Source organism: Lindgomyces ingoldianus (genome assembly GCF_010093535.1).
Source record: "Lindgomyces ingoldianus strain ATCC 200398 unplaced genomic scaffold BDR25scaffold_25, whole genome shotgun sequence".
NCBI classification, from domain to species: domain Eukaryota; kingdom Fungi; phylum Ascomycota; class Dothideomycetes; order Pleosporales; family Lindgomycetaceae; genus Lindgomyces; species Lindgomyces ingoldianus.
In genome coordinates, this window is record NW_022985186.1 from 1,005,318 (window position 1) to 1,028,071 (window position 22,754).

At 39.1% G+C, this 22,754-nt stretch overlaps 6 protein-coding genes across 6 annotated transcripts; 2 read left to right on the plus strand and 4 right to left on the minus strand.

Moving 5' to 3' along the window:
• Positions 1-13,951: 13,951 nt before the first annotated feature.
• BDR25DRAFT_305056 (DUF1766-domain-containing protein) lies at positions 13,952-15,820 on the plus strand. The gene has a single exon (XM_033690341.1). It carries the CDS (start codon positions 14,097-14,099, stop codon positions 15,741-15,743), a length of 1,647 nt encoding a protein of 548 aa, XP_033545245.1. The 5' UTR covers positions 13,952-14,096; the 3' UTR covers positions 15,744-15,820.
• A 2,001-nt stretch (positions 15,821-17,821) lies between these two features.
• Positions 17,822-18,924, minus strand: BDR25DRAFT_305059 (NAD(P)-binding protein). The gene has a single exon (XM_033690342.1). The coding sequence runs from the start codon at positions 18,888-18,890 to the stop codon at positions 18,105-18,107; it is 786 nt and encodes a 261-aa protein (XP_033545246.1). The 5' UTR covers positions 18,891-18,924; the 3' UTR covers positions 17,822-18,104.
• A 6-nt stretch (positions 18,925-18,930) lies between these two features.
• On the plus strand, positions 18,931-20,723 carry BDR25DRAFT_357762 (uncharacterized protein; the record flags this gene model as incomplete). Its single annotated transcript, XM_033695848.1, has 16 exons — positions 18,931-18,982; positions 19,034-19,103; positions 19,133-19,142; positions 19,216-19,300; positions 19,341-19,356; positions 19,389-19,490; positions 19,518-19,611; positions 19,663-19,687; positions 19,719-19,841; positions 19,950-19,976; positions 20,037-20,082; positions 20,122-20,178; positions 20,211-20,316; positions 20,409-20,531; positions 20,560-20,615; positions 20,669-20,723. The coding sequence occupies 16 exons, from the start codon at positions 18,931-18,933 to the stop codon at positions 20,721-20,723; spliced, it is 1,047 nt and encodes a 348-aa protein (XP_033545247.1).
• Positions 20,724-21,704: 981 nt separating this feature from the next.
• On the minus strand, positions 21,705-21,974 carry BDR25DRAFT_157918 (ankyrin; the record flags this gene model as incomplete). Its single annotated transcript, XM_033683990.1, has 1 exon — positions 21,705-21,974. A coding segment is annotated over one exon (270 nt), but the record flags the coding sequence as incomplete, so codon positions are not given.
• Positions 21,975-22,220: 246 nt separating this feature from the next.
• On the minus strand, positions 22,221-22,487 carry BDR25DRAFT_155829 (ankyrin; the record flags this gene model as incomplete). Its single annotated transcript, XM_033683965.1, has 1 exon — positions 22,221-22,487. A coding segment is annotated over one exon (267 nt), but the record flags the coding sequence as incomplete, so codon positions are not given.
• Positions 22,488-22,544: 57 nt separating this feature from the next.
• On the minus strand, positions 22,545-22,754 carry BDR25DRAFT_203520 (uncharacterized protein; the record flags this gene model as incomplete). Its single annotated transcript, XM_033684420.1, has 1 exon — positions 22,545-22,754. A coding segment is annotated over one exon (210 nt), but the record flags the coding sequence as incomplete, so codon positions are not given.

Genomic DNA, 22,754 nt, shown 5'->3' on the forward strand with positions numbered 1-22,754 from the left:
GTTTAAAAGTATTATGTTTTGTTTAAAAGTATTATGTTTTGTTTAAAAGTATTATGTTTTGTTTAAAAGTATTATGTTTTGTTTAAAAGTATTATATTTTCTTTAAAAGCCTAGAGTGTAAGCTGTATCTAACATTCTTTTAGCACGTTAAACTAGTATTGTTCGAAATGTATTAGTATAGAAAGAGTAGTTTAGTAGAGTCTTAACAAAAGTAAGTAACCTAAGTGTGTAAGTAACTTGCCTATAGTAAACGTTACTTTTAACTTTTTTTAGTTTTTCTTTAGAGTATTATTAAGAGTGCCTAAAAGGTCTCTTGCTACTAGAGTAGCAGTAGTAATTTAAGACATTATTAGGGGTGCTTTAGTAGTTAGGGGTTAGTAGTTGCCTAGTAGTGTTTTAGTAGATTAGCTGCTTAAGCTGTGCTTGTAATTAAGCATAGATATACTGCTAGAGGTTAACTCTAAATCAGGTAGGTCTAGCTTTAGGTTCTGCAGACGCAGGTTTAGCTGTTAACAGGGTAGTAGTTAGTAGTTAAAGGTTAGTAGTTAGAAGTTAGGCATTAGCAGTTATCTCTAACGTACTTCACAGGCGAGTTGCTCACACACCTAAGTTGCTTACTTTTGCCAAGACCCCACTAAACTACCCTTCCTACACTAATGCATTCCCCACAACACTACTTAGACGCGCTAAAAGAATGTTAGATACAGCTTACGCTCTAAGCTTTTAAATAAGACATAAAACTTTTAAAAAAATGTGCTGTAGCTATGTACAGGGTCCTGTAAAAAACAATAAATAACTATAGCGCTAGATAACTTTTATAAGCTAATTCTACAGCTAAATTATAGAGGCTAGGCAATAAAAAAAAGCAGGTAATTGTTAAGACTATACTTAAGCTATATACGTAAGGAATTTCCCCTTAGATAGCATTTATAGCTAATATAGCTAATTCTTTGCGCGCTAAGCGTAATCTAGGCTATGTTTACATAAACTAGCCTAGTACGTTTATAAAGCGTTATTTAGAGCTTAAAGTAACATTTAAGCGTAAGTATAACTATAAAAGAGCCCTCTATAAGAGTTCTAGGGTAATTTAGGGCAGGTTTAGCCTTGTAGAGAATATTAAAGCTAAGTATAGCATCTAGGATAATAACACATACAACTTTAGTAAGATAGGGTTTATAATTAGCTAAATATCTTTTAACTATACTTGCGCTTAAAACTTTACTTTAAGCTCTAAATAACGCTTTATAAATGTACTAGGCTAGTTTATGTAAATATAGCCTAGATTACGCTTAGCGCGCAAAGAATTAGCTATATTAGCTATAAATGCTATCTAAGGGGAAATTCCTTGCGCATATAGCTTAAGTATAGTCTTAATAATCACCTGCTTCTTTTTATTGCCTAGCCTTTGTAATTTAGCTGTAGAATTAGCTTATAAAGGTTATCTAGCGCTATAGTTATTTATAATTTTTTATAAAACTTTGCACATAGCTATAGCATATTTCTTTAAGAGTTTTATGTCTTGTTTAAAAGCTTAGAGCGTAAGCTGTATCTAACGTTCTTTTAGCGCGTCTAAGTAGTGTTGTGGGGAATGCATTAGTGTAGGAAGGGTAGTTTAGTAGGGTCTTGGCAAAAGTAAGCAACTCAGGTGTGTGAGCAACTCGCCCGTGAAGTACGTTAATCCTAATAGGTTATTAGTAGTCTCTAAGTTTCTACCTTAGCGCATTCTTTACAACTTTTCTAAAGGCAATTCTAATTGCAGAGGATAGGAAGTTCTAAACCTAAAGGCTTTAGTTAATAGAAGGTCTCTAGGATTCTATCTATAGACTAAATAGTTTAATATAACAGTGTGTAAGTATTACAACCTAAACTAAATTAGACACGTTTTAGAGCTTAGACATAGTTAAACAAATAATTAGTGTAATATTATAATAAGGCTGTTACTAGTAAAATTAAATTTTCTAATTAGCGGAGCTTTCTCCGCTTCTTTCTGTGGACTTTAGTTTTCTTTAGTTAGGGCTTAGCAGCTAAGAATTACTGCTTTTAGCCTTTTTAGGCTTACATAAGCATAAAAATAGCAGATCCTTAGATAATTATTTCCTGCGCGAAAACTAAAACCTCACTACACGTGTTGTCTAATACCTGTCTAATACCTCCTGCTACAACCTACAACATAGTACCTCTGCTATTTAACACTAATAAACCTCTTTTACTCTATAATAATTGTTATTACTTTATAGATCTACAGAGAGACAGGACGTTTCTCTAATAAAAGGTTTAATGTGCGCCCTGCAATACATAAATCTAGGCAAGGAAGCGCTCTACCTAGGGCAGCCCTATACCTCTACTGCTAGCTAAGAGGCGCGCTCTTACTAATATTATATATGTTGTAAATAACAGACTACAACTCTATATCCCGCTGTTGTCTCCTCTAGTACCCCTATGTTGTTATTGTTCTACGCTATTAGACTAGGCAAATAACATGTTTAAAAGAAATAGTAGGTAGAAAACTTTATGTTAAAAGTGTTACTAATTAAAGAGTAAGGTTAATGTTTATATAATAAATAAAAAACTAGTACATGTATTGCCTTTTATAAACCTTAGCCTATTAAGCTCCCTTCTTTGCAACATTCCTACATAACAGACGCCTTAATAATTTCCCTAATATAAAATCCCTAGCCTATTAGGCAACCTCTCTAATATACTACCTGTGCTATTTACTTTAATTAGTTTAAGTACGCAATGTACCTAAAAGCTACTGTTAACATAGAGAAGGTTTTAGTCTACACCCTCTTAGTTATAGAGAGCAGGTATAAATAAAAACAACCTTAGCAATAGTTTAGATAAGGACATTAACGTAGATATCTTTCTAGACGCTAAGCGCTGTGTGTACAATTTTCTATCTGCGCCTATACCTATAAATTTTAATAATGTTAAATTTCTTAAAGACTAGGCTATACTAGAAGTTAATAAGGGCTATATTAATAACTTTTATAAGGGTCTACTTAATATTAAGTTAGATACATGCACTACCTGCAATTAAAAGTAGTTTAACATAGGATTAAATTAATAGGGTACTTGCAAAGAGTGCGCTACTAATTTACTTAAATATAGACATAAAGAGGAATTTGTTTTACTTTAGAAAGACATAAATAACTTTAATCCTAGCTTTTTACTAAACCTTTTTAAGTTAACTACTACTAAAGAGCAACTACTAGCATGTGTACATGTTAATATAATAAACCTCTCTGCTAGAGTAAGTAGGCACTTTATGCATTGTAAATAACTGCTAAGTCCTTTATTATAACTTTAATAGAATGTGAGTGCTAATGTATTAGTATTAGACAAGGTATTAGACTTATTAATTTATAGGCACTTAGCTAGCTGCTATCTATGGCAAGCGCATCACTATCTAGGCTTAAGATGTGCAGCTTGTTATTTGCATTGCTTAGGATTTTAGCTAGTACTTTAACTTTGCTAATAAGTACTTGCGTGGACAGACCTACTAAGAGGTGTTCTTTTGCATAGCATTTATAGGTATATAGGTCTTTGCGTGGACTTTATAGGAATATAGTTTATAGGTTTTAGTCTGTAGACTACTTTTTATTGTCTGCTCTACTTATAGTCTTCTTCTATAGGCTTCTTCTAATGCAGTCTTCTTCTCTAGAAAGAGTTTAATAAGTGACTTAAAACAAGCTCTGCTTATGCATTCATTTATAAACTGTTATAGTATGTTATAATGTAATAGCATAGGCAAGACAATAGGTCTAAATGCAGTAGAAATCCACTTAGAGGCGCATAGGAGTGCGTGGGGACTTAGAACCTAGGAATTTCTATTAACACCTATAGGCCTTGTACAAAGGATATTAGAAAACTACTAGGCTAGCTACAGAGGCGAGGTGCGACTAAATACATGAGGGAATAGGGGTAACAGCAGGGGTCAGGGCCAGGTCGGGGTCGGGGCCGATACGGGGGCCTTCCGGACCATCCGAGATGGAACGATTCATGAGGATTGTTACACTTATTACATCTTTTACTTATTACTTTAAAAGGAATTTTTCTATAGATATCTATAAACTTCTACCTAACCTAAAGCCCTAGCTACTATCTATTTTAAAATAGTATAATAGCTTAACCTAGACACTAAAGCATAGCTCTACTATTAAAAAATGTTCTTTTATATACACTAACTTTTAGAGAGCATATTAATACATACTTCTAGTACCTAAAGTGTAAGACTAAGAGCTTTACACTAGTAAAGTATACTTAGTAGTGTTAAGTTTTCTAGAAACACAACTATAAAGTTAATTAGTAGATGCATTGTTAATTAGAGTACAAGGTGCTAAAATCTTATTAAAGTAGATAGTTTACTTATGTAGCCTACTTGTGTGTAAAATACCTTAGCTTTTTAATTAAAGTAAAGATTAAACAGTAGTAGTAAAAGTAGCCTTTTGTTTCTTAAACTAACTATCTTTTTAGAACGTATAAACGATTTAAATTATTAAAGTTGTAACAATTTACTTAAATTAGTCTATGTTGCGTTTGCTAAAAGGTTAACCTCCTAGCTAGCACAGCAGAAGGATATATATAGACGGATAGCTGTACGCGACAGTCTATTTAAAGTTACCTAGCGAATCTTATATCTAAACGCTTCTTGTAACGATTCTACGAATCGTTCCATCTCGGGTCGCTCGGATCCTATCCGAAGGGTCCCCGTATCGGCCCCGACCATGACTTGACCTAGTCCCCCGCTGTTACCCCTATTCCCTTATGTATTTAGTCGCACCTTGCCCCTGTAGCTAGCTTAGTAGTTTTCTAATATCCTACATACAAGGCCTATAGGTGTTATTAGTATTCCTAGGTCTCTAAGTCCCTACGCACTCCTATATGCCTCTAAGTGGATTTATACCGCATTTAGACCTATTATCTTACCTGCGCTGTTACATTATATTAGAAAACTTACTTTTGCTAGTAACAGCCTTATTAATAATATTATATTAATTATTTATTTAACTATGTCTAACTCTAAAAAGCGTCTAATTTAGTTTAAGTTGTAATTTTTTACACACTATTACATTAAATTATTTAGTTAGTATAGATAGGATTCTAGAAACCTTCTGTTAACTAAAGCCTTTAGGTTTAGAACTTTCTATCCCCTGTAATTAAAATTGCCTTTAGAAAAGTTATAAAAAGTGCGCTAAAGTAAAAACTTAAAGACTACTAATAACTTATTAAAATTAAGAACAACTACTAATGCTTAACTTTTAACTACTATTAGATTTTATTATAAAGACTGCAACCTATTCTAGCTATAGCTAAGGCAAGATGCTTACCTTTAAAACTAAACTACTACTAACTTTAATAGCTAAACCCCTTTTTATAGAACTTAAAGCTAAAAACTTACTAGATTTAAAGTTAAACCCTAGTAGCATAGCCCTTAAGAACTAAGTTACTTAATTAAGGGCATAAATTAAATAGCTAACTAAATTAAAAACTGTTAGTTCTAATTATCTCCTACTAACTACTAAATTACCTCTAATAATGCCTTAAATTACCTTTACTACTCTAATAGTAAAAGACCTTTTAGGCACCTTTAAGCTTCTTTAAAGCTACCTTACTAAACACACACCTAAGATTAAAAACCTTATAAATAGCAAAAAACTTACATTTAAATAATAGTAAGCCTCTATTATAGACAGACTTAACATTAATATAGATTACTATTAGAGTAAGCGTGCACGCATGGCGTTAGTATAGGGACACACTGCTAGTATTACAAAGGAATACCTAGAGCCTAGATACCTAGCTAAATTAGATTACTTTTAGTTTAAAAACATAAAAAAAATAATTAAGCTTTTACAAACTTACTTTATTACTAGTAATAAAAAGACAGAGGCGTAACAGGTGTTTTAAACTCTAAAAATAAGTAAAAAAAAGCATTTTTTACCTTTAAAGCTTACTTTATTAGTGCTGCTATTAAAGTGTTTATATTAAAAGCAGAATAGTTTTTTTACTTATAGAAAAAGATACTACCTAGCCTAAAAGTACTAAACTTAGGTTTTAAGCACACTTAAAAAAGCTTCTTTAAGACTATAGTAGCCTACTTAATAGCTTATAACATAGAAAGAAGAAATACTTTTACTATTTTAAAGTAAACTGTTAATCTTACCTAATAGTCTACTATTAGACCTAGTATAGATTAGTCTTAGAAGGTTTCTAGTAATACATCTAAGGCAGTATACTATTCTAGTGCACCCTAACCTGCACCTCTGTTAGTACTCTAGTCCACCTTAGTTACTTATAGACAATCTAGCTAGACACCTGCCCTAGAAAGACAGACAACTCCTAGTAACTGTTATAATTATAGAAAACTAAAACATTTTGCTAGCAACTACTCTATCCCTAGAGTATAAAAAATAAAGGTAGAGTAGTAAGATTCTAAAAAAGAATTTATAGACATAAATAATTTTAATTTAGATGCCTTCTAAATAAGAAATAGTAACACCTAGAAAAACTTTTTATTTTAGGCTTAAGTAAGTATAATTTATTAAACATTAATCTATTACACTTATTTAGAGGAAAACACTTCTAAGTCCCTACTATTTTATATTTAAAAAGCATTAAAGTCTGTTTAAATTTTTTAGTTAATACTAGCACTTATAGTTTTTTATTTATTAACTTACTAACTACTAAGTTATTATTTTAATGCTTTTATGTCCCTATCTAACGCTTACTATTTAAAGTTATAGTTAAGGGCTTTTAAGATTAGATCTAAGTCCCTATCTACTAGTATATCTGCCTACATATGCAAATTAATAAGAGAAGCATCTAAAACTGCCCTTTTATTATTATAAACCTTAGCTCCTAGGATTGCATTATTAGTATTAAATAGTTATGTTATTTTAAACTTTATCTAGATACAGAGAGAAATTAGATTATATAGCCTAGCAAATATCTACCTACCTACAAACCTTCACCGCCCTTGCTTATGCAATTAACCTAGCCTACGCGTAACAAAGAAGTAGAGCTAGATATTAAACAATGTAACGCACTATAGAAAAAGGACTAATTTTAGCAGTTATGCAGCCTAATAATCTACTGCATTAAGGGTTTACTAAGGCTACTAAAATTATACAGATTTTCTATTATCTATAGTCTAAAGACACTTAAATTATTCTTCTGCCTATCTATTAAGAAGTCTAGAACAGGTCTAAAGGAGGTCTATTTAGCCACTATTACTCTAATTTTAGCAAATGCTTTTTATTTTAATATAAAAAGAAAAAAAAATAAGTTCTTTTTAACTTCTATTTATAAAATTAAGTAGTTAATTAAAGATAAGTAAGCTTTATAGTTAGACACTAAATATAAAACTAAAGCATTAGTAAACCTCTAATTACCCTCTAAATACTATTAGTACTAAGATGTATTTAGCCACATAGCAGCTTACTAGCTACTAGTACATTGTCTATATAACCATAAGATTGTCCTTACAGAGCCTCTCCCTAATAGTTATAGTCTGTTGTACAAACAGAACCTTAAGAAGCTAGAGGTAATAAAGAAATACATTATAAATAATCTAAAATATAGCTTTATTAAGTAGAGTTAAAGCCCTTTTATATCTCTTATTCTTTATGTATAGAAACTAAATAGCAACTTATGTATCTATGTTAATTACTACAAACTTAACGCTTTTACCTACAAGAATATGTATCTAATACTGCGCATAGACAAACTCTTATTAAGACCTACTAAGGCAGCAATCTTTACTAAGTTTAATATTTACACAGCCTTTAATAAGATTAGGATAGATCTAAGCTTTAAAAAGTGTACTACCTTTTAAACATAATATAGAACCTATAAGTGTAAAGTCTTACCTTTTAGATTGTGTAATAGTCTAGCAACTTACTAGCGTTATATAAATAATGTATTAATTAACTATCTAGATAATTTTTGCATTACCTATCTTAATAACATCTTTATTTACTTTAAAGATAAGGCAACTTATATCTTTTATATTAAAAAAGTCTTAGAAAGGCTCTAGTAAGTAAGATTATAAGTAAAGATTAAAAAAAGTAAATTTTATATTACTTAAATAAAGTATCTTAGCTATATACTCTTAAACAAAGGACTAGAGGTTAACCTAAAGAAAGTAAAGGTGCTACGCAACTAGCAGGCGCCTACTACTATAACAGGTGTAAAATTCTTCCTAGGCTTTACTAGATTTTATTAGTAATTTATTCTAAAAATTTTTTATATAGCTAAACTAATTATTATGCTTTAGAGCTTTACTACCCCTTTTATATAAACTTTAGAGTGTAATGTAGCTTTTAAAAAGCTAAAGTCTACACTACTAAGTATACCCACACTTTACTATTTTAACTCTATGTTGTAAACTAAAATTAAAACTAACGCTTTTAATAAAGTAGTAGCAGGAGTCCTTTCTTAGAAATAAGTAGATAGAAATTAGTGCCCTATATTATTCTATAGTAAGGTCCTATCTAGTTTAGAGCTAAACTAAGAGATACATAATAAAAAGCTATTTGCAATTATTACTATATTTAAATAATAAAGGGCTAAGCTTACATCTGTAGCAACAAGCACCCTAGTATATACTAATTATTATTTATTAAAGTACTTTATAATAATAAAAGTGCTAAATGCTTATTAGGTCTATTAAGCTAAAAAGTTAGCTTAGTATTACTTCTAAATTAAGTACACCCCTAGTAAAAACAACGCTAGAGCAGACATTCTTAGTTATTGTAAATAAGATGTAGAAAATTTAAGAGCAGCTTAAACTAATAATAAGTTAAGAGTTCTACTAGAACTGTACTAACTGCACCTCTAAATTAACTCTAAACTAGCCTAGTACTATATTACTTAAACAACAACTTAAGCAGCTATACTAAATGTTATAGAAAGACTAGACTAGGTTATGTCTCTAGATTTTTTAAAATTAATTAATGTATTACTCTAAAAAAATTAAGCCTTTTTTACGTAAAAGTAAAAACTTCTACTCTACTATTATTAAATAGGAAACAGACTACTTCTTTATGCTAACTATTTATGTGTTCTAGCAGACTTACTGCTGTGCACCTAACTTATCTAAGAAGTCTATAACTAAGTATTCTTAGCACACCTAAGTGCTACTAAGACTTATTAGTTACTAGCCTAAAAGTACTACTAGAAGGGTATAAAGGCTACTTGTAAATAATATATATAGAATTGCCTTCTCTGTTGCAAGGCTTATCTAAAATAGACCTAAACCCTAGGCTTTATCTACCCCCTACTAATTCCTACTTAACTAATGCAGCACCTGTGCATTAACTTTAAGGAGTTTTCTAAAGACAAGTCTAGATATAATTAGATTATAGTTATAATTAATTACTTATTAAAACAAGCTATTTCTATCCCCTGCTATAAAACAATTAACACTTAAAAAATAGCTACTTTGTTTATTTAATAAGTGTACTATTTTAGCTACACACCTAAAACTATTATTTTTAATTAAGGATCTTAGTTTGTATTTAGTTTCTAGTCTAAATTTTGTTAAATTTTAGGTGTAAAAGTTAAGCTCTTTACTGCCTATTACAAGAAAATAGATAGCTAAATAGAGATTATAAATAAGTATATTAATTAAAGACTAAAGCCTTTTATATTTTTTTACTAAAATAACTAAAGTTCCTTACTGCCCCTAATTAATTAGGCTTAGATAACTTTACCTTATATAATAATTAGAATGTCTTTATATTAAGTCTTATATAGCTCTAAACTATGTTAAAGCTAGGACTAAAAACATTCTACAGAACCTATTACAGCCACAGACAAGCTAAATTATAAGGATGCCCTAGCATTAGCAACCTGCATGCATGCAGCCTAAGAGTTAGCTAAGACCTATATAGAAAAGGCCTAAGATTAGATGTAAACTATAGTTAACTATTACTGCTAGCTAGTTAACTAGAAGGTTAGTAACATAGTCTACCTAAGCATAAAAAACCTAGCTATTTAGAGACCTAGCTAAAAACTATCTAATTAATAAAAAAGTTTTTTTAAGGTACTTAAGTAAGTTAGAAACTTATACTGCCTAAAACTACTTTTAAAGTTAAAGATACATAACATTTTTACACTAAAAGTGCTTTATAAAGACCCTTAGGATCCTCTTCTAGGACAAGAACCTCTAAAACCCCCTAGCATTGCTATTAATAAGGTAGAGAAGTAGAAAGTAAAGAAAATACTTGCTAGCAAGCTTTACTAGAAAACACTTAAGTACTAAGTAAGATAAGTAGAACACAACCCTAATCTAGTTTAGTATAAAGCTTTAAATTTTATAAGTTTTTTCTATAAATTAAAAGCTTTTTATAATAAGTATCTATATTAGCTAGGACTTTTAAGAGCCTTATAGAAGTAAATTAAGGCTTTTAAAGCTAGTGTAGAAAGTATAGATTACTTAGTAGATAATAAAGTATAAAAGTAAGAAGTTAAATTATATTTTTATATAATATTATTACAACTTTATAGACATGTTGCTTAGAAGGTCTAACAGCAAGCTGTTAGACACCTCTAGACTCTCTTCTTCTTTCTCCTCTACCCTTCTTCCTCTTCTCTCTCCCCTTCTCCCTCCCCTCTAGATTCTCTCTAAACCCCCTCTACCTTATCCTTAGCCACCTAAAAGCGCTACAATGTCTGCCTAAAAGTTAGACACTAGAGCCTCTAAGGCTAAAACCTATTAGAGCAGCTTAGTATTCTAGTAGAATAAGGCCACCTAAACACTAGCTGTAAGAAGCCTAGCTTCTTAACTCTTTATAACCTACACTACTTGCGCTAGGTTCTAAGTAGACTTTAAAACAGCCTTAAAAGCCCCCTTTTTATCTTTCTTACTTCCTATGTTTTAGGCTGCTGCCTATAGCTTAAGATAGCCTTAAAGGACTAGAAATTCCTCCTTGTAATATAAGAGGACCTACGCGCGCGTTAGTAAACTATACCCTAGCTGTATTAGACTATATTTATATAAAGTTGCATTTTTTATTATGTAAGGTGTAATACTTGCATTTCTTTAATCTAAAGAACTAAAAAGAGAACTTAACTTAAAGGCTATAAGCTAGGGCGTAGGCAGCCTAAAAACAGATAACTTAAAAGGCCTCTAAAAAGGCTCTAGGAGGGGGGCAGAGCAGAATAGTAATTTTCTTTAATACTATAATTAGTTAGCAGACTAAGCCACAGAATGTTAGGTGCACAATAATACCTATAAAGTAAAGATTTAGATAATAGCTAAAAAAAAAACTAACAACATTAACTAAACTATATAAGTAAGGCAAGTAAACACTTATTACTATAAATAATAAATTTACTATATTAATAATAACTACACTGCTAGTTACTACTAAACAAAAACATTATAACAAAAGTATTATATTAGTATTAGGTTTTTAGTCTATTTCTTAGTAATAGGAAATTTTAGTTAAGATAGTTATACTTATTATATCTTATCTAAATTAGTTCTAAATTAGTTCTAAATATTTTCTACACACTGCAGATAGGGACTATTAGCCTACAAAGGGGGGGGGTAGTGTAATAATTCTACAAATTGTTCTATCTTAGGTCGCTCAGATCCTATCTGAAGGGTCCCTGTATCGGCCCCGACCATGACTCGACCCAGTCCCTTGCTGTTACCCCTATTCCCTTATGTATTTAGTCGCACCTTGCCCCTGTAGCTAGCTCAGTAGTTTTCTGATATCCTACGTACAAGGCCTATAGGTGTCATTGGTATTCCCAGGTCTCTAAGTCCCCACGCACTCCCATATGCCTCTGAGTGGATTCATACCGCATTCGGACCCATTGTCTTGCCTGCGCCGTTACACTTCTTGTATCTGCTCTAACCCTGCCCTGCCCTCTAGTGTACCTCTATTCCCCTGAGTAATTAGTCGCACCTCTCCTCTTAGCTAGCTTAGTAGTTTTCTAATATCTTTTGTACAAGGCCTATAGGTGTTAATAGCATTCCTAGGTTTCTAAGTCCCCACGCACTTCTATATGCCTCTAGGTAGATTCATACCACATTTAGACCCATTGTCTTGCCTGTACCGTCACAAAAGTACTACAAAGTAGAAAGCATCAAGAGTAGAAAAAGGTAAAGAATACTATTAATAAACAAATCTCTAAAAAGACTTAGAGGTTTTTAAGAATATATATATATATATACTAGAGTATTTAACTAGACGTTATGTACTTAAAGCTAGGCTAAAGAATTTCTAGAGATTATCTAAAGCATGTCTAAGTTAACTATAACAATTAGATAAAAACTCTATTATATGCCTATAGTTATATACTACAGTAAAAGTGTATCAAGATATTAAGCCTTTAGTATTTATATTTATCAACATTGCAAACAGTAGAGGCTAAAAAAAGTTTTCTAAAATAGCTAGCTACTTATATAAGATAGAAGCTAGATGATTTAGAATTATAATATGTTTATAGATGTAGCTTTGTAGTAAATCTTTAAGCTATTTCTATGTAGTAGTTACAAATACAAAGCTGCTAAGTAAGCATGATTTGTATAACTTTTAATATATTAGTAGTTTAGCTAGCTAAGTAGTAGACTACGTTATATTTAAATAAATATTTATATAATGCTTAATTTAAAAAAATTTAACAAAAACTAAACAATTTATGTAACTATTACAAATCTGCTGATATTTGCTCTAACATTAATTAGCAACAATATCAACTAATCCGATCGGCACATATCGATATCGAAAACCAGGCTGAATGCAGGGCCAAAATGCTTAGCTCTTTATTGTAGATATTAAATTACAACTGAGGCAGGGACAGTGTGAAGACGCAGGTCTATACTCAGTGCGAAATATAATGCAATGCTAATATTACGAGACATATCATGAATACAAGCAGGGAATGGGGCTGGGGGAGATTTAGACAGCAAAGAAGGCTTGTGCCTGTTTCTAGCGGCCCCGCTCGATCGAGCCTCCTGTTTGAGAATTATCAGGCCCTCAGCGTTGGTCCGCAACCTGTCTAGTGTCTGCTACATCCTTGACTTCTTCGTTCCCCTTCTAACTTCCTCGTATTACTCCTCCGAGACATCTCGTTAGATGCCTCCATTCTTCAGCGGCCTTTTAGGTTCCAGTTTCCGCGTTGTGGAATTTGGCGTTTTCTTCGTTTGTACTTGGTCGGAGTTGTGGGTGGCTGAGCGCTGGAAGTGAGCTTCTTTCGTGCTGCTGTCTAATGCAAATCTCGGGCGGAGTTAGTTTCTACATAAAGCTGACACAAAGGGGCATCCATTGTTTAAAGGGGGTAGCTCTTTTATCGTCTCGGGGTTGTTGACTGCGGCATTAGGCCTAACATCATATGCGGGCCGTTGCTGTCGTCACTGGGTTGCAAGTTGTCCCTGTGCTTCTCTGCGTGAAACGGATGGGTGCAAACACGTCGTCAGTGAGGCAGTGCCCACCACGCAAATATTAATGTTTGTTCGGTTGTCAATTCAAAGACAGGATCATTAATGATTACGGGGTACGGCGGGCACAGAATGGAGAGGGGCAATGCACTGACCGTCGCAATATATTGGAGTACAGTTTTTCCTCCCCAACACCTGCGTTTTGCGCACCACAGCGACCCTGTGAGGCTTAATCGCCAACTGAGAGTTGTTGCATCCAGCAGCATTTTCATCTAGTATTTCTACGATGTTTCCACTATCTACACAAGTGCATAAGAACCTTTGAATTCTTTGCTTGTGCATAGAAGATTTAGATGTATCTTTGTGCCGGACTTGTGAATCTCGCTGAGTGATTGCGCGGTCTCGCGACTCCAAATACGCCTCTTTTCTCGCTTAGAACCTAAGCGCCCACACCACTGAGAACCCAGAGGGCTGCCCAATCAAATCAACGCTTGGGTTATCTAGCTCGTATTTGTACCTCATGACCCCTCGACCCTTTCATCCAGCAATCCATCACCTCTCTCAAAACTCATGCCCGCTCCAGGCTTACACAGCTTCAGAGTATATCAAACCTCTATAAAAAGACAATACCTCCGTCTTTGATATATCAGCTTCATTGCTCGTCTATCCACATATTCCAGATACCATCACCAGTTTAGTCATGACTTTAAGCAAAGAAACGCAGGAAGAGATAACCAACCGCGTAAACGGCCACTCCAAGGCTAACAATACCAACACGGCAACACCCTATCCAAGTCCTCCAAATTCGCCGCCTCAATCGGAACCAAGTTGTTCCAAATCCCGGGGAGAAACCGAAGATAAGCGACGTCCATCTGGAACCACTACTTCCCTACCCGTTACTCCTCCAACAAGTCTTAATCAACACCCTCCAAAATCCACACTTAAAGACCAGAAACCCGTAGAGAACAGAAAACGGCTAGATGCTTCAGCCTTAAAACGTGATCTGGGTCTGCGCGCCGGGAAATGCGGAGGTCTTACGCGAGCGGACGCGCCTTGTAAGTCCTCCGTACGATCTCGGAACAAAGACCAGATCGACTCCCAAATCGACTCGATGACCACACTCACACAGTCATCTCCAGAACTAGACACCGAGCTAGATAAGCTGGTCATGCTTGTACATTGTCATTGGCATAACTGTAACAACCCAAAATGGACCCGGATTAAAGATTGGAAAGCGAAATTTCCTATCGGGGATGGCAAACCAGTTGAGTCGGTTGAAAAGCGCATCAAAAGAGCTTTAGGCCAAGTTTCTGCGAAGTGTGCCGGGACAACAGCGCAACGTGAACCTTGCCAACGGCGTATTGGGGGTCAAAAGGTTCAAAATTGTACAAAAACAATTGATGAAATCCTCCAGCCAGAAGTCTATCTAGACGACACCTATCTTGAGGCTCTTCTCAAGGTTCTCCAGGCGAATATGTACTGTCATCTCCATGTTGGTAACCGACCTCCCGAAAAGGTGGCATCATGGAAATCAGATATCCTGGAGATCCGTAAACAGGCCGATGTGGAGTTGGTGCAGTCCATTGAAAGCGACACGACAGAGGGGGTAGAAAGCCAAACTCGAGATCCAATCAGTAAAGATCCTAGAAGTCTTTCGACTAAAACTAGTAATGACCCGACCTCGCGAAATCGAAGTTTTCAAACTCGAGGAAACTCGCGGTCGTTATCTTCAGATTTCACTCGAGATCCAGCCACATTTTGGCCGGCGGCTTATGACACCACCCCCTTCGAAATTGTCTCGAGGATCGATAAACTAGCTGATTACAAGTCTTCATATAAGCTAGTCCAAAACATAATGAAGAGACCTCTGGACGACGTAGACCAGAAAGACGGTTATGTCTACATGTACGAGGTTGAAGGAAACAAAGGATTTGTCAAAATTGGATATACCGGTCGTTCCATTGAGATCCGCCATGAGGAGTGGACTTTTGATTGCAACAGGAAAACCAAACCCCTGTATCCCATCAAGCCTAACTCTGTCATGCTCGTTCCCCATGCTCGCCGCATCGAGGCTTTATGTCACGCCGAGCTAAACCATCATAACATCGAAATGTACTGTCGTGGTTGCTTAAAAAATCACCTTGAATGGTTCAAGATTTCCCCCGAGGAGGCAATTTCAGTTATTGAGAAGTGGACCAAGTGGATGAAAACTCGTCCATATCAACCCACGCAGCTGAGGTCTGGGGAGAAATGGTCCCTCACAGAAACGGAGAGGCACCGAAGTCTCAATATCGATCAGTTTATGAAGGAAATTTCAGTTTATGAAGGAAATTTCACCAGCCACTAAATCAGGGGTGGCTTCAGCGTCCATTCTTGAAGGAGCGGAGACTGTGCTTCGCAATGTTTCAGTATCTAACACGTGAACATGGAGGCTTCTTATATCGACAATACGTAGTTAACGGCCGTAAATATCTAGTCAAGATATTAACTTTGAGTTTTTCATGTCGGGCTACCCATTCAAGCATACCACCCGATGGTGATTACTGTCATACCGCAATGAAGAGCTCACCCGCCAGTTCTGGGGCAGAGGAGATTTCCCACGCTCTTTCAAGCGCTTACAAGTTGCGCCACGGAATATTGCTCGGGAGCTGAGCCTAGGCAACGCCCGGGGTCGAAACCTTGCCACCTAAATAAGAGAAACATTACACATTTGTCTGTCACAATGCACCGGGATTGTTTGAACGGGGGGAAAGGTCAATCAATCTTTTGCATAAATAGGTTAACTTGGCTTGATTATTCTCTGCCTCTTGCCTCCACTACTGCTAACAGCTACCATGCTTCTACTTTTTCCTCTCCAGCATTGCTTTCTGCATCTTGTATTCTGCGCTACTCAAACAGTGTCCTTGAATTCCTCAAGGTACTACCTTGCCTAAAGATTTTCGAGCATGCTATCTTCCACCTAGGTGCTTATTGCTGAGCCCTGCAATGTCTTCTCTTCTGTGTTATAGCTGAGTAATATTCTCCACCAAAATTACCATCTCGCCCAGCGTTATGCTGCTTACGCCCATATGGTTTCCTGCCCGTAGTTAGGAGATTCCTCGTGTGCAGGTAGTCAATGTAATTGTGTCAGGCATCCTTTAAACGATGATTTTGGGGCGTTATTGGATTGCTCGGAGCTGGGGTCGTCGGTTGTTCGAACCACTCTGTTAAGGGTGTTCTAGCCGTGTCCGAAGGTTCGGCCGAGGTGGCGTCCCACAATGTCGTTCGATCATACTGAAATACCCAACCCGCTACACGCCAGAGCGCCATGTCCGGTTTAAATAGATATTCACTCCCGACAACCTGCAATCGTTCACGCCACGCCGGCAGCTCGATCACGGAGATTCCATTGCGCTTCCCCCGCGCTGTTCCCAATTCGAATTTTCGGGCTCATCGAATGGTTCGAAGTCCACTACTGACGAAAGGCGTCCGTCTAAATCGTCCCCTCTCTTCGATTTGGTCGAGCCGTCTGGCCTGCAAGGAGCCATCTCACCATCCAGATCTGATACCTAAAATTCGAAGGTGAGGGCGTCATGCTGGGATTCCCTGGTTAAGTTTTTTGTGTCGGTGGTGTTCAACAATTCCCCTCTCCATCCCTAGAATTTCTTTTTCACCAACCACTGCGTTTCTAAATGCACGATGGTGTTTGCAGTCTAGGTGGGTGACGGATATACCACTCTCGTGCAGGTTTAGGATCTGCTTCGCCATGATGCCAACTCCCCTCGTGCTAGTTAGGGAAATGGTTCCAATTCTGGCTATATCCGCGATCGGGTTGGTGACCACCTTCGAAGCCTTACCAAACATGTTAGCGGAATAAACCAGTGTACCGTTCGCAGGAATTAGAAGCCTTAGAAGGTACTAAAGAATATGCTTCCCAGTACCCAAACTGAAGCTACCCATGGACTAGAACTGGACATTTGATTCATTGCACTTAGGTCTAATGGCGTTGTTTTGGACAATTTTTAACAGCCCGTATCATCTCATTAGGTGGATCACGTACCTGTGATTAACTCTAACCCCGAGGCGTCTTTGTTACCATAGTCTCAAAAGCGATTTTCACCCCATTCTTGTTCAGGTCTATAAATTCCGCCACCGATCTGGTCATATACTTAATTGCCAGAAGCTGCTAGTTTTTAACCCTCCGACACCGACAGTGACTCAACAGCTGCGCTATTCCCTAAAAAGAGTTCCTTGTATTTCGTAACTCTTGCAACCATTGTGGAGTCGGTTCGTCGCAATATGAACGGTGATTTGCCATCACAGGGTCAAAATGAATCCTAGGGATCTATCTTCTGCTCAAGTAAGTGTGGGAAGGTTCTCAATGATAGTGATTGTCAATTCTCTTTGAATATGAGCTATTGCTACAGCAGTATCAAGAGTATTCGTTAACAGAGTTGGCATATTCCTATTTAGCATTCGGAATCGAATGATTGGGCGACTACGGAGTATAGGCCCTCATAATAAGCAAACCAATTGAAGGGATATCAGGCCCACCCTACCAGGCCAGTAACCAAATTATTCCCCGCCAGAATTTTCTCCTTCCTCTCCTTCAGCTCTTCGACATCCCAGTTGGCCCATAAGAACTTGCCTTTCAAGAACTCAGCCTCCGGGCTGGCTAGCCAGACCATAAAGTGGCCTGGTAGTTCAACTGCAGGCTTATTAGCTCCGGCTATATTCGGTGGAAACACTCACGATCATCTAATGGCAGGTCTGGAATAGCAAGCAGTCCTGAATTTGTCAACATATCCGTCTTCACAACGCCAGGCTGCACGTTGTAGAACCTAAACGCAGGGTTCTCTTCCTGTAGCGTCTCAATAACCCGCGCCGTCGCGATCTTAGACCCAGCGTACGCCGAGAAGCCGGGGAGTACGGGGTTGAGGTGGCAGGCACCGGCCGATACATTCAGGAACACGGCGCTAGGCATTGCCGAGGCGAGAAAGTGTCGCGCGAGAAGGAAGACGCCTTTGACATTGACTTCAAAGGCGCGCCACCAGTCCATGAGGACGGGATCTAATTTGGTCTGCTCGGTGGAGCTGTGCCCTGCAGTGGGAGCGGCGGCGGGAATTGGCGCCACTGTTGCTAAATGCCCCGCATTCGCGACAACGACGTCGACACCGTCTGGAGCCACTTTCTTCACTTCATAAAAAGCGCGCGCAACGTCAACTTCACAGGATACATCGCCAGTAACGATCGTGATCTTAGTCGAAGGCCAGGCTGTTTCTGTGGTAGTTGCGACGGTTTGCAGGCTTGTGGCGTTTCGGCCCATGATGACGATATTCTTAGCGCCAGCCTGTGCGAAGGCGGCGACAATCCCCGTGCCGAGCCCGCGCCCGCCACCACTGATAAAGACGGTCTTGCCGGCTGCGGAGAGCTCGGGCCGTGTTGGCGAGATGGCCGGGTAGCTTTTGTGGTGGAAGGTGTTGGAGTATTCGATAAATGGAAGTGCTGGCGGCATGGCTGGTAGACTAGGTGAGCGCTTTAGATTGATGGGTGGGATGGTGGAGGTGCGAATGCATGAACGGAGTTTGTTGAGCCTAACCCTAATCCGTTATCTATGTCTGTCAGACAGAGGGCCGCCTTGATTCGGAGCGGACATAGTGACAGATGCAGCCGAGCATAGCCTCGCCGTTAGCCGGCGTTTAATCAAATGGAGGATAAAATCCGTTCGGTGGCGGGAGGTTCGCCGTTGGATCTCAGAGATAAATCGGTGATAAGAGCAAGAGCTAGCCCCACCTAGGGGCACAGAACGCTCCTTGAGAGTCACGAAACTGGCCTGACAGGGGTTTAACATCTCTTTCGCTGTAAAATTCGCAGCCGTCTGGGCGACAAATTTGCCTTACTCTATGATCCTTCTGGCTAATATCCGTGCGATGAAGGTTTTCACTTGACTGCTCTTATTCCCTAGCGAAGATTACTTTGTTGTTTGTCCTATTTATCTGTGCACGTGCCAAAGGCTTGGCAGTCCAAGCCATGCGCAGAACTTCCAGCTATTAGTAGAAATTCTCACCAACTCACTTTTTGCAAGGCACAATATAGCCCGAGCACGTCTGAAACGGTCACCTCTCTCGGCCATCATGATCAGAACTCATAGCCACGGCATGCGACAAACGGGAAAGCACGATGTAGTCCCTTCCGCTTCGGAAATTTATAGCCACATCGTAAAAGACTTTCGCCGCGTCTCATCTCGCGTCTAGAACATTCTCGCGTGAATAATCAACAGCGGCTAGAGAGAAGAATTGGAAGCTCTTGACGGTTCCTGTCCCCTATTTTCTCTGCATATAAGTCATCTCTACGATCTTATATCAAAAGCCTCTAGCCGTAGATAACTTGCAATGCTGCTGTGTCTCTTCACACTTCCACTACGATATTCCTTCACCTCCTCTATTGTTGCAAATAGAGAAGTCGTGTGAGCATGCAGTTATAGTAGAAGCTAATGAAGTGAAGTGTATTATGTAGTGTCTAAGTGCTCTGTTGCGGAGTATTTATTTACATCCATGACGGCGGGGGCAGTGAGGGCCATGGCAATGGCCGAGGGGCTATAGTGAAGGTAGTAGGAGCTATAGCAAAGGCAGTCGGGGCCGTCGGGGCCGTTGTGGCACAGGGAAGGAAGATTTTGTCGCACGTGTCTCACGCGATACCATACCCATGTACGTACTATTCACTTATTAGGGCTAGCTCCTTTCGAGCTCCTTAGACCTTACAATACACTCGTACAATCCACTTTGTTTGGATCTCACTACCTTGTCCACTCGCTTACCATATGACCCCCTCTCAGCTCATGCAAGAGATTTCCGTATCAGGAACGGGACATCTATCTCTCATACTCCTGCAGCATCCTCAACACACTCTCCATCAAGACGCATATGGGTATTATAATTATTGTGAAGAGGCTCTTCTTCACGCAGTAGGTGTTAGATTGGTCGATGATTTGACGGGTCGCTCCTCTTCGTTCACCCAATCAATTCCTTCATAGTTAGAAATTATGTATTATTCGAAATTGGACTGCGCTGTTTGGGGAACAAACCCTTCCAATATGTTGGCACAGCAAGAGCCAAATGGTATCCTAGGTCATGCGACTGGCGCTGGTATGGCGCTGGTATAACAAAAGACGGATGCGAGAACAGGCTAAAATAGCGAGAGATGGTAAAGATCGTGATGTAGATGGTGAATACGCGCAGGGGTGATACGAATATTGGGGCTATATGCTAGCACTTGCTTTGGCGGTAGACCTAGGTGTCGCAAGGTGAGCCTAGATGGAGCTGGTGAGGCTGGTGGAGGGCATATATAGAGGGGCGAGCAGATAATTAGGTATTGAGACATGACATAGGTATATTAAGGTGGGTTGTATTGTCTCTAGAGCTTGAGAGAGCTTAGAGGTAAATATATAGTAGCTGGAAGAGCGCTAGTTGTTGCGTTGCTAAAAGGTCGACCCTCTAGCCGGCGCAGCGGAAGGATATATATAGGCCGATAATTGTATGCGATACTAGCCCTAAACAGGAAAATGTGAGAGGTGAAGAACCCACATTCACCCTAACACATGGTCATGTGAACGAATGTCACATGAGACACTTGGGATTGGATCGTTTCCGCCCATGCCTAACGCTACGTATGGCAGCGATTCTTTGGCGGGCCTAGGTACTGCTGCGAACATAGCCTTCTGGCATATGCATATTTCAAGAGCTCTATAGATACAATGAACCGAAGGCGGCGAGGCCGGTGGTTGTACATGTTACAATTTTGATAGGGAAGGGGGATAGATGCGTGAATAGGCAGACAAAGGGGCGAGACAAATGTTGATTGGTCTTGTGAAGTTAGGCAAAGCAAGTAGCAGATGCAGGAATATGATTTTTCAGCGCCGGAGTTTGAGATCAAGGATGAAAGGCGAGTGGGAAAGTGAATATGGAACTGGAAGGCAATTGGTCCGACCTACGAAATCAGTTGTCCATCCACAAAAGAGATTGACATACGATTGCTGTGGCCTCATGGCAAGGTCTTTCCTCCGCACTTCTAAGCCCGGCTATTGAAAGCGACGTTAAAACGTAGGGTCTGGGTTGGCGCCTTCGTCGCTGAGCAGCTCAAATATCCCCTTGTGCCCCGCCTCGACCGCATAAGACAACGGCGTCCGCCCATTGGCATCCTTGACATTCGCAACGACACCCTTCGCTAGCAGCAGGCTCACCACTTCCTCGTGCCCCTTCTGTGCTGCCCATGACAGCGGCGTTCTTCCGTACTTATCCTTCAAGTCCGGGTCGACGCCGCCACTCGTAAGTAGCAGCTTGACCACTGCCCCATTCCCGTTCCCTGCTGCCCACGACAGCGGCGTCTGTCCATATCCAGTATCCTCAGAATCTGGGTCAACGCCGTCTGTCGCAAGCAGCAGTTTGACCACTTCCTCGTTCCCGCTCTCTGCTGCCCACGATAGCGGCGTCCGTCTGATTACAGTATCCTTGGAATCTGGGTCGACACCGTCCTTCGCAAGCAGGAGTTTGACTACTGCCTCGTGCCCCTTCTCCGCCGCCAACGATAGCGGCGTTCGTCCGCTTTTAGACTTGGAGTCCGGGTCGACACCGTCCTTCGAAAGCAGCAGCTTGACCATTGTCTCGTTCCCGTTCTCTGCTGCCCACGACAGTGGCGTCTGTCCATATCCAGCATCCTTGGAGTCCGGGTCAACGCCGTCCTTCGCAAGCAGCAGCTTAACTACCTCCTCGTTCCCGTTCTCTGTAGCCCACGACAGCGGCGTTCGTCCAATTTTAGATTTATCGTCCGGGTCGACGCCGAGCTTCGCAAGCAACAGCTTGACCACTGCCTCGTGCCCACCCTGGGCTGCCCACGACAGCGGCGTTCGCCCACTTATAGTATCTCTCGAGTCTGCGTCGATACCGTCCTTCGCAAGCAGCAGTCTCACCACCGCCTCGTGCCCTTTCTCTGCTGCCCACAGCAGCGGTGTCCGTCCAAATATACTATCCCTAGAGCCTGTGTCGACACCGTCCTTCGCAAGCAGCAGCCTAACCACGGCCTCGTACCCCTTCTCTGCCGCCCAAGAGAGAGGCGTTCGTCCACTGTTACACTTGGAATCCGGGTCGACGCTGTTCTTCGCAAGCAGCAGCTTGACCACCGCTTCGTGACCCTTCTCTGCTGCTAGGGATAGCGGCGTTTGTTCACATATATCCTTGCATTCCGGGTCGACGCCGTCCTTTGCAAGCAGCAGCTTGACGACTGTTTCGTTCCCTTTCTCTGCTGCCCACGACAGCGGCGTCCGTCCGTGTCCAGTATCCTTGCGGTCTGGGTCGACGTCATCCTTCGCAAGCAGCAGATTAAC